Source organism: Corvus brachyrhynchos, unplaced genomic scaffold (genome assembly GCF_000691975.1).
Source record: "Corvus brachyrhynchos isolate BGI_N302 unplaced genomic scaffold, ASM69197v1 scaffold319, whole genome shotgun sequence".
In the NCBI taxonomy this organism is placed as follows: Eukaryota; Metazoa; Chordata; class Aves; order Passeriformes; family Corvidae; genus Corvus; species Corvus brachyrhynchos.
The window spans coordinates 17,781-29,354 of record NW_008246065.1 but is presented as its reverse complement, the minus strand read 5'-3'; the positions used below and the strand labels follow the sequence as shown (position 1 = coordinate 29,354).

General features: G+C 46.9%; 1 protein-coding gene across 1 annotated transcript in view; it reads left to right on the top strand.

The window, feature by feature from the left end:
- Positions 1-3,951: 3,951 nt before the first annotated feature.
- Positions 3,952-11,574, top strand: part of LOC103624010 (deleted in malignant brain tumors 1 protein) — an 11,907-nt gene continuing 4,284 nt past the window's right edge. Inside the window, exons 1-9 of the mRNA XM_017746866.1 lie at positions 3,952-4,287; positions 5,801-5,851; positions 7,588-7,626; positions 7,968-7,985; positions 8,212-8,514; positions 8,868-8,897; positions 9,279-9,323; positions 10,045-10,198; positions 10,907-11,121. Of these exons, the coding sequence (XP_017602355.1) occupies positions 4,224-4,287; positions 5,801-5,851; positions 7,588-7,626; positions 7,968-7,985; positions 8,212-8,514; positions 8,868-8,897; positions 9,279-9,323; positions 10,045-10,198; positions 10,907-11,121 (919 nt within the window). The 5' untranslated portion in view covers positions 3,952-4,223. The remainder of the gene's footprint in view (positions 4,288-5,800; positions 5,852-7,587; positions 7,627-7,967; positions 7,986-8,211; positions 8,515-8,867; positions 8,898-9,278; positions 9,324-10,044; positions 10,199-10,906; positions 11,122-11,574) is intronic.

Sequence of the window (11,574 nt, the reverse complement as noted above, 5' to 3'; positions counted from 1 at the left end):
TTCTCCCCATTTTTCAACTTTACTCCTGGCTGGAGTATGGTCACTTCTCAGGAATGCCTGGGTCAATTCCCAAAGACTTTATTTGAAACATCTTGTTATGACAGGTCCAGAACAGAAATTTTTTACACTTTAGCATTTTGGTCAAATGAAATTCTTTGCTGAATTCAGCCTGAATTTGTGTTGAGCATTTTTTCTCCCCATTTTTCAACTTTACTCCTGGCTGGAGTATGGTCACTTCTCAGGAGTGCCATAGATCCTAAGTATCATAAGAACAATAAAATTATTTCCTTATGCAGCTCTTGGCTCTCACAGAGATCTGTCCCCACCCTCTCACCTGGATGCTCTCACCCATAACGCACCAGGCACGAGTTGTTTGGACAAACATTCTCTGCCCTCCTGGGAGCTGCTGGTGTGGATCTGAATGTCATTCCTCTTGGAGATGAGTGAGTCAGCAATGGAGCAGAGAGGAGTGGGCTGGGAAAGCAACAGCAAGCCAAGAGAGAGAGGGTAGAAGAGGAACAAAGAGAGGAGAACCCCACAGCCATGCAGAGGGGACTCGGTGTCTGTGTGTTTGTCTGCAGCTGAGATTTCTCTGTTGGTACCTTGCAATCAAGATCTGTAATTGGTTCTGTTCCAGCTGTGCACGTGCTCTCAGACATCCATGGTGAGGACAGCCACAGCTGTATAAGAAGGAGAAGAACAGGAGAACTGAAGGAAAGCTTGCAGAGGTGCAGAGGGAATCTCTAGAGGATCAGTGGAAGGGTTGTATGGCTGAGCAAAGCAGCCAGAGAGGACAGGGACAGAGCAGCACCAGCGAGCCTTCTACAGGAAAAGTCCATTTGACCCTGTTTTCTCTCCTTGCCTGATGCACCACTGTACTTAAGGAACACATTTGTGACTTAATGGCCACTGAGAAACGGGACCAAGTGCAGCAGAGGAATGGCAGGAGGCCTCTGTCAGGAGGGAACTGGTATTCCCACAGCCAGGCAGCAAGGTTGTCTCCAGGGTCAGATTAAATAATTTAATCTTCCCTGTCTCAAGCAAACATAGCTTAATCATAAATCTTGATTTCCTGATGCAAGCAAACCATTCCTGCCTTACAATTTGCTTTGGTATCACCTGTGCAAACAAAACTTTGGACAGAAGTGAGCAGATAGGGAGAGGGGACAGGGAGCAGGGAAGCTGTGTACCAAGGAGGCTATTTCAGCTTGGGGTGAGTGACTGGTGCCTGCTTTCTGGCCCTCGCCATACCCTGTCTTAGGGAAGAAGCATCACTGATGCTAAAATAGAAGTTATGGTATCAATTGAATTTGAAGGAGTTAGTGGGAGCTGACTGCTTATAACAATTTATAAAAAAGGGCGAACAACTTGCATCCTTTCTCCCATCCAAAGGACAAGCATTTCATTGCATAGTTGACTTTTAAAGCGAGTATGGATCCAAACTGAAATTAATGTTTCCACACATTCTCATCAAGTTCCAGCTCTGGTGAAATGAGCCAAGAGTCAAGAAAATCCCCCACTCCATCAGCCATCCTACCTGGTAGGAAGAAACGTATTTTTGTGCAAAAAACCATTCAGTACCAGAGCACTGTTTTGCTGCTGGCTCTTTGAATTTTTTTCTGCAATGTCAGGGTAGTGACCACTGCAAATGAAGCAAATGTAATTAAATGGAGGGGGTGGTTCAAGAGGTGCCAACTGGTGTCTTGACTACTGAGCCAGCAGCTCTGGCGCTTTGGTGTGTTCCAGCCAGCTCTGCAGCAGTCCCAGCTCAGGGCATGGCTGACCTGTATTTAACTATGAAATGCCACGCAGGAAATGAGGATTTGGGGGGAGAAAACATGAGGAACAACCCTGCAAACACCAAGGTTAGAGGAGACAGAGGAAGCAGAGCTGCTCCATGTGCCATACCTGAATGTCCCCACAGACCACAGAGGGCCCCTGTGCTGGAGCAAGAGCACATTTCCTGAATGAGCTGTGGCCATGGAGAGCTGATGCTGGACTATCCTGGAGGATATTCCATTGGTTTATGCTGAAGGACTGCAACCCATGGGAAGGACCCACAACGGAGCATGAGAAAAGGATGAGGACAGAGCAGCAGTGACAAACTGCCATGGACTGACCACATTCCCCCTGTGCCACTCAGGGCAGGGGAAGGTATGGCAATGGAAGCCTGGCAGAAGAGGGAGTGGGAAGGTGTTGTGTAAGTTCTCTGTGTTTCTCACTATCCAAGTCTATTGTAATTGGCAATCAATTTATTTTTCTGTAAACGGAATCTGTTTTCCATGTGGCAATAAGGGATTTCCTTGTCCTTATCTCAGCCATGAACTTCTTCACCTTTTTTTCTCTTCCTGTCCTGTTGAGGAGGGGGAATGAGAGAGGGGCTGGGTGGGTGTCTTGCACCCAGCCAAGTGCAGTCCACCTCACTTCATTTTTATCTGAGGAACTGAGATGTTGGGCTCCACGCAGAGAATGCCAGTCCTGGACTGGGATAGCCATGCAGTGGAGATGGCCACTGGGATCTGTGTAGACCAGTCACCCTGAGCTCAGGGTTGTCTCACATGTTCTCTTTCTGTGTTCAAATATTATCAATTGTCATTGAGTTTCGAGTGGGTATTGTCTGGTTTTATTTTTCTTTTATCTCTGCAGGCATGCAACAGTGGCCCCAAAGTGTTTACCAAGCCACATCCCTTACTTCCTCCAGTCCCTCCAAATGACCACTTCCTCCATCTGCCTTGCAAAACCCTGAGAATAAAAGCATCCCTGTGTTTAGAGAGTCAACGGACTCTTTGCATGTTTAACAAACGAATGCTTTCATTCCCCCTTCTCCCTCCCCATTCTCACGATGGAGTTTGTGCTTCCTTTCTCCTTTTGATCTTCTTCTGGCTCTCCTGTGCTGTGTGAGGTTGACTTTGGTCATTGGTTGTCCAGGACCATTGAATTGCATGGTTCATGAGGCACAAGAAACCTGTTCCTGAGCTACTGAGAAGTAGTATGTTTGCCAATCAGTAATAAATCCAAAACTGAGAGCAGGAACAATTAGCATTTCAAATTTCCATCTACTAGAAGTTTTTGCACGTTCTCGCTAGAAAAGAAAATGCAGAATTCTGAGTTACACAAATAGCTAAGACCCTGAGACATTTTGAAGATTGATTGAACTTTGAAGATAACCCTGCTTTGAATTGAGGCTTGGACCAGGGGCCCTTCCAGCCTAAATATTTCTGTGATTCTGAGGTTTTATATACTGTTCAAACATTGCCAAATTTGCTGTGCAAATGTGGGTTCTTTGATGAGAATTGGGATCCACTGAAACTTCATCATGACCTGAGATAATTTCTCTCCATAAAAATCCATTGTAAGTTCCATTGGATGCCATTATTTATCTATTAGCTGAAATATGTCGTAAATCCCAGGGGGACAACTGTGTCAAGAGATCTGTAAAGTTTTTAAGAGCCCCAAAAATAGAGAATTTGGGATGAATTTTCCCTCATTTTCTATACTTGCCCCTACATCCAAACTTAGAACCCTTGTTCTCCGGGAAGGTTTTGTGCAGTTTAAAAATGATCAGTGTATGACCACAGAAGCTTGGCTTGAGTTTGTGTCAAAAGCCAAAAGATTACTTTTGATGAACTTGCAGAGCTTAAACATCCTGAATCTTGCTGCCCTGGTGGGGAGGGAGCACACCAAGGGATGAACAGGGGGAGAACAGAAAAAGATGAATGTACTCACTTTTACTGCACGTTTTTGTGACGTATATTAGGACAGAAGACAAAGGGTTTCCATAAGCCCTTGGTTTGTTTCCCACTGTAGTCCTACCCTTCCACACGTCCAGTCACATTTTGCAAAAGGAAGGCACATTTTGCACCAGTCTAAAAAGCTACTTTGGCTCAGATACAGCTCAAGCCCAAGAAAGGGACAAATTACTTAAGTGACAGCAATAGAACTCCACAGCCAAAGAGGGATGAGATGGAAAAATGGGAGCTACTGCAACCACTTTTGATCTCTGCTTTCCCTGGATCAAAGCCAGGTGTTGTCTTCTTGTAGAACGAGGAAGCTGTAAATGTTGGTTAGCAAAACAAACACGTGGCCGTGGAAATCAGAGAAGTGAGAGCAGTGGGGAACGTGGTATTGAGCTACAGAAAAGACAGATTGGGCTGCTGAGCTGCACCCTTTGGCATGTCTGCCTATAAATTCTGGTGTTCTCCTGCATCAGGAGCTCCAAGGAGATGGCTGCCACCAGGATCTTGTCTTGGGTGGTGATGATAAGTCTCCACATCCAGGTGGATGCAGGTAAAGAGCCTCATTTCTGATCACCTTTGTAGATGTATTTCACCTTGGGCTGATGTTGAGATTTAATGGATAAAAGAGGATTTACCAGCATGGCTCAGCTCTTTTGAAAACCATAAGCAGGTCAAACCTATGAGCTGAGCAAATCAATGTTATCAAAACTGCTTAATGAATTTAATTTTTTCCTGTCATTTTTCGTAAAGAGCCTAGTAAAGGAAATTAAAATTATTATACTGCAAAGCCAATGATAACATTTTCCAATCCTTTATATTGGGGTAATGGATTTAAAGACTAATAAGTGTTTTCTGGACTAATTATATGTTTATTTTAAAGAGGGTGAGGTGTACTTGAACCATGGGGTTTATATCTGATTAGGTACATTTATACATCTAACACTTTTGTGTTTAACAACAGAGTGCCCTAGATAAAACAACTATGGCACATATCCCTGTTCCTATTATTATTATAATTATTAGACTATAATAGAAATTGCTCTAATTTTTCATTATTCTAATTTCCTGTGGGCTAATTGCCTAGTGTAATTTGATTTGGTTGCAGAGTCCGTGATCTGCCTAGTCACTTTCATCCCTTACAAATACAGTCTAAATTCCATCCAATACAAATATTGGTGGGTCTGATGGGAGGGGGGATGCTTCAAACAGGGTGAAATAGGCTTTTTGTGTTCCAAAAGCACCTTCCCCCTTCTCCAGGTGAGGCTTCCCTGACTGAGCAGGGTGTCAGCCTGGTGCTGGGAGAGGCAAGACCTTTCTTTTTAAGCAGGTGCTGTTGCATCCCCTATGCAAGGATGGAAAAAGACCAAAGGTGTTGCCACAGCTGCTGTCTTTCCACCCCTTTCTCTTTCAGGTGTAAAGTTCTGGCGTGGACTTGACTTGAGCTAATGAACCAAAAGCAAAACTCTGCTTTCCCTTTCCATGCTCCCACAAACCCCCTCACACACAGCAGAAAGGAATAACATTCAGGGCTGTTTCCAGCTCAGGTTTTTAATGCCCTCATCACCTGCTCTCTCCATAAATATTTGAGGTGCAATTAGTGATACTGGAAACTAAGCTGGGATGTTGATGTTCAGCTGGAAAATACTGAGTTACTGTTTACCCCTTTCATTACCATCCAGCTAATTTAGATTTAGAGCCTTGCATGTGTGAGGAGCAGCGTGGTGGGATATGTTGGAAAATTCCCTAATACCTGAATAAATGACACACATCCCTGTTAGGATCCCTTCAAATACATGGGCTGTGAGTTTGAGAGCCAGTGTTACAGGTCTTATCAAACATGTTATTAGTGAGGGTGTATTCCCACCTCTCAGGCTGTCTACAGAGCAGGATTTCTATCCCCAACAGCGCCTGGAGTTAATCCACCCTTGTAAATCAGCAGATATCCCTTGGCCAGTTCCACCAGGGGATTCTGTGCATGCAAACTTCCCATCCTCATTACTTAATTCATGTAATATTCCTTCAACTTTTTTTTTTGTCATTGTTTTTGTTTGTGTTGACACTAGCTGCAGCTTGGACAACAGCAGATTCTGCAACAAGAATTCCTCTAACAACAGGTAATTTTAAAGTTATATAAAAATGTACATCATTCATAGAGTTGGCTTTGCTAAATATTCTCTCCAGGCTGATGCTTGCATTTGAAAACTCTTCTAGTCCAGTGGTAGCCAACCTACCAGTATGGTCAGTGTCCTTCAGACTGGGCTCCCGAATGCTGAATGCGCCCATATAGAATTCATATGGCAGCAATGCATCCACTTGAAACACAGCATATAATTGAATATTTGTTACTCCTCTCACAGAAAGAATGAGAGTCATCACTGCAATGAGGAGCTTAATTAAATCGCTGCTTGGGTTAAAACCTTGGGATAATAAAGCCATGTTAAAAGTGGAGGCTGTATAAATGCAGCAGTTTCTGAGTATCTCTGAAAGCCCAGAGCAAAGTTATCCACAGTTTGAACAGACAAATTTTGGCTGAATACAGGTTTGTAGATTGCTTTTCAGTGACCTACACAGGGACAGAGCAGGACTCTCCTGAAATGCCGTTATTAATTCTGGTTATAGCTTTGGTGCTGTCTCCTGATCACAAAAACACCGGGAAAGAGATCACCTTTCTCCGTGTGCCAGAGCCCTGTCCTGAGGGACACCTTTGATCTCTTAGTGCCACCTGGAGGCTTTCCATCAGCCCTAGCAGGGAAAACCCTTCTTTGAGCCAGTTACTGACACCAGCTGCGGTTAGCAGCGTGGTAGTGATAGAAGCAGTGGTGTTGGAAGTGGAAGGGAAGGAGAGGTAGCTTAGATGAGGAGGGAATGTGAGCAGAACCTGGGACGGGGAGCTTTTGGAGACCACCTTTTTGCCTGCAGCTGTGCCTAATGAAAATAATGAGATGTGCAGCCTCCCTTGTCCCTGGCCTTGCTCTGATCACCTCCCAGATACTTTGTATCATCTTCATTTCTGTCGAGGTTTTCATTGTTCTTGGTTTGGAGAAAGGGAGAAAGAGGCAGTTTTTTGCAGCCTATTCTCATATCAGCAGTAGAACCATCAACTCCTGATCAGGTCAGGTGAAACCAACAGATAGAATCAAACAATTGTTCCAGCTGGAAAAGACTTTTAAGATCATGGAGTTCAACCATTAACCCAGTAGTCCCACATGTTCACATGTCTACATGTGACACATTTATATGTCTTTTAAATCCCTTCAGGGATGGTGACTCCACCAGTGCCCTGGGCAGCCTATTCTTTCCAGGAAGGAATTTCCCCTTATCTCCAGTCGGACTTGAGGCTATGTCCTATCACTTGTTACTTGGGAGGAGGGTCACCCACCTGGCCACAACCTCCTTTCAGAGTAGCTGTAGGGAGCAATAAGGTCCCCCCCAGCCTTTTCTTGGGGCCCCACCAGCTCCCTTGACTGAATCCCATCCAGCCCCACAGATTTGTGAATATCTAAGTAGTGTAGCAGGTCACTGACTGCTTCCCATTGGGCTACTGAGGCTTCATTCTGCTCCCCGTCCCTGTCTTGCAGCTCAGGGGGCTGGGTAACCTGAGAAAACAGGTCTCACTTCAAGGGCACTTGGCACTCTCTGGGCCAGTTGCAGTTTTTAGTGGGTTCACAAAGAGTTTTGATGGTTAATGGAAGAAAAAACTGCTGACATTTACTAAAATACACAGAAATGTGCTGGATCTGAAGTTTGTCGGCTACAAGTTGCTGGAGACTGAAACAGGGTTTGAGGAAGTTTCATGTTAAATTTGCTTTGTTGACCTTCACATATGCTATCACATTTTTTTCTTCTCTAGAAACAACAAGTCCCCCAGCAGCGACTTACCCCACAACTTGTAAGTAGAATAGATCAGATTATTACATTATATAATATGGTTTTGTTGTAGTATTTATTCTTGGGAACAAATTAGTATAATTTAAAAGCTCATGTTTTCCTTAGGGTGGGGCCAGGGATATACATGAGAAGTAAATTATCTGGGAGGCAGGAATTTGGGGATGGCTCTGCCCTCCAGCAACCAGTCTCCTTGCTAGAAAGAAAAAGATCTTCTGTCACCTGCGCCCTCCACTGGGAGCTTGACTCACTGGGGAAAGGGTAGAGAGCACTGACAGCTCCCAAAGAATTTATCCTAATTCTCTTGCTCTCTCTGTTTTTTTTCCTGCTTCTTCTTCTCCACAGTTCCAATCATAGCTGATGGTGAGTCTGTCTGCCAGGGTTCTAGTCATGGCTTGGGCATGGGGATGGGATGTGCCTGCCCCTGCTACCCCAACCTCTCCATCCCATGGTGTGGGAGCCTGAGAAGGGGCTGCCAGCCCTAGGCTGTGCTGCAGGTGGATGCAGCCATGCCTAGAGAGGATGTGGGATGTCATTGCCCGGACCCAGAGCACTGCTGGCCTGACCAAGGGGTTTGTGTCTCTCAAAGAGCTGCAGCTGAGGCTGAGCGGTGGGCCCAACTGGTGTGCAGGCAATGTGGAGATCTACTACTTTGGAGCGTGGGAGAAGGTGTGTGGGTACCTGTGGGACATGCAGGATGCCGAGGTGGTGTGCAGGCAGCTGGGCTGTGGCTCCCCCCTCGCAGCCACGAACTCCTTCACCTCGAGCAGCTCGTACCTGTACGCGATCACCGAGGTGAACTGTGCAGGCTACGAGAACTACTTGTGGCAGTGCCCCTACCACTACCAGTACCAGGTCTGTCACCACGGCGATGCTTCTGTCATATGCTCAGGTGGGTGTCTGTGTTTTGCTGGCATTTTCCTGAAGAAAACCCATCCGGGGTTGGTGCGAGGTGGGCTGTGTCCAGCCCTTGCTCCGTGCTCGGCGGGGCAGCAGCAGGTCATGGGTCCATGTCCCTGATGCAGGGGGTGGCATTTCAGAGGGAGCATCAATCTCATGTTTGACTGGGAAATCTGGGGTTTGGACAACACTCCTGTGCAGAGCAGGGTGTGAGGAGAGGGATGGTTTTTAGTCAGGCTGTCCTCCCTGTGGGTCCCTCCATAACTTTCCATGAAATTAAAGTACGTGCTCCAAGGGGAGCCAAGCAGTCCAACTGCCTCACACCCTCTGGTTTTCTCCTTCCAGACTCAGGAATAACAGTGACTCCAACAGCAGGTAACCAGAGATTTCTGTTTATATACAATTTTCCATGGAGTTTTCTGCCTCTGGGGTGCTCTATGTAGGCTGCACTTACAGATCCTGGGTAATGTCCCTAACTTTCAGGTTTGCTTGGGATCCTTTGGGACTGAGCAGCCGACGTCTTCTGTGGGAGAGGTTTGGCACTGGTCTTCATGGTGCTGCAGTGGGAATGCCCTTGAGCAAGTGCTGGGGCACTTGGCACTGCAGCCATCTCAGTCCTGCCACATTACAGTGCTGACTGTGGGCTTTGGGTTTCATTGGGGTCCAGTGGGGTTCCCATTGGAGAGGGGGGAATCCCAGCAGGATGATCCTCTTAGGCAAAACACCGCTTGCTCACTTGCTGCTCTCTCTCTGCAGCATCAGCTGTCTCCAGTGCTACGTTCCCCACATCATGGACTGCAGGTGTGTCCAGAGGGCCTATGGGGTTGGACTAGCTTCTGCCCTCAGTTATGCATCATAGAATTACAGGATGATGAGTTTGGAAGGGATATCTGGAGTACATCTGGTCCTACCCCCGGGCTAAAAGCAGGATCAGCTAGAGCTGGCTTTCCAAGACCATATCCAGAGGGCTCTTGGCTATTTGCCACCTCTCTGGGCAACCTGTGTCTGTGCTTATCACCCTTGCAGCGAAAAAGTGTCTCCTGATGTTCAGAGGGAACCTCCTGTGTTTCAGTTTGTGCCCATGGTCTCTTGTGCCCTTACTGAGCACCACTGGAAAGAGCCTGGCTTTTGGAGAGGGTTGACCCCCAGCAGGTTGTTTCCCTTAGGAAAAATGCTGGGAATCAACCCTGCTGATTTCACCCTGCAGCACCAGCTACCTCCAGCTCAACTTCCCCTGTCACTGACCACATTTAGGTCCAGAAGAGTTACAGAGTTTGGTTATCTCCTTCCCCCAGTGTCCCACTGGACAGCCAACCCCATGGATTCGGGTTACTGTACGAGCTGAGCACGACCCGTGCCCTGGGCTGGGGGAATGCAGGGGTGATGTTTTGGGGTGCCTCGGAGGGAGGGTCTCTGTGGGGCTGTGGCAGAGCCTCCTTGGTGGGGCCATGCCCTTTCTGACAGATCCTGGCGATGGGATAAGAGCTCTCTGCCCGTGCCTGGGCTCTCCTCTTTTCCTCAGGGACCCCCTCCTGTGGGGGCTTACTTCAGGAATTGTCCGGCTCCATCCAGAGCCCAGGATACCCCAGCTCCTACCCCAACAACGCCTACTGCGTGTGGCGCATCCAGCTGTGGGACCCGGCTCGCAGAATCCAGCTCCAGTTTACAGATGTGCAGTGAGTCTGGCTGGGTGCTGGCTGTGGGCTTGGGGGGGGCTTCATCCCCTGTTGAAAGAGGGTGCTCCACTCATAGGATTAATTAATTACAAGAGATGGTACTATGCGACTAATTGGATTTATTGCTTAAAATAACAAAACTCATCAGTCTCAAAGCGAAAGATTAACCACACCTCCGAATAATGGCGACGAGTCACAAGATTTAGAGTTACATGGTAATTTATAACTTTCTAATCCAATAGGTACTTAAAATGACACTTTGTTTTGGATTCATGACCTATCACCTGTGCTGCTTTTCACTGCAGTGCAGTTGTGTCTTAACCAACAGCTTGTCACGTCACTTCCACACAGAGACTTCTATTATAACATCTAAATTCTTAACTTAAACTATATAAAGTCACATTATGATATTTAAAACCCTTCACCGAAAACACCCGTTTACCTATAACTATAGGAACACAGGCTTGTGATCCTCTTGCTTAAGGTTTCTAAATCTCTGTCAATTAAGCCAGATCTAGTCTTTTCCAGGGCTGTAAATCAAACCCAGCATTGGTTGCAGGATTTTTTACTCTTCTGTTTCCCACAGGCCCCATTGTGGGGCCTTGGCAGCCTGTGCCCAAGCACTGGGGCGAGGTGGGAATGGGGCCAGGTTGCTGGGCCTGCAGGTTGTGCAGCCTGTGGTGCAGGCTGATCTTCCTCTCCCTGCAGGCTGGAAAGCAGCACCTGCTCCTACGATGCCATCGAGGTGTACGACGGAGGGTCCCCCCAGAGCCAGCGCCTCGGGCTTGTTTGCAGCAATGACCATCGTGTCTTCAACTCATCCGGGCCCCGGCTCACTGTCCTGTTTCGCAGTGATGGCAGCGTTACCAGGAGGGGCTTCCATGCCTACTACTCATCATTCCTTGCCTTCAAGAGCACCATGGGTAAGACCAGAGCTGTCCTTTACTCTTTGCCAGGGCAGAAGCTCAAACTCAATCACAAAGCGCTTCTGGTGGCTCCCAACACCCTATGGACAGCCAGACACTCTGACCCCAATGAGAGGCATCCTGGCTCAAGGGCATTCTTCAGGATAGTGATGCCTTTTCCTGGTCTTAAAATCAAGAAGGGGAAAAGGGATTTTACCTTGGTATTTATTTTAAGGATCCTTAGGTGCACACGTCCAGGTCATATGCATTGAAATGCACCCCACTGAATATATCCCAAAAGATCTGGTATAACATTGTAGGTTTTACTAATTAGCATATCTATCAAAGATTCCCCAATGAGAGGCTCAAGTGATTCCTCCCTCCCCAAGGAACCTTCCCCTGGATGGTTCTATCTTAGTTTACAGAATGTGTTCTGGAGAGGACCTTGGGGTCTGGGGCACACTGATCCCT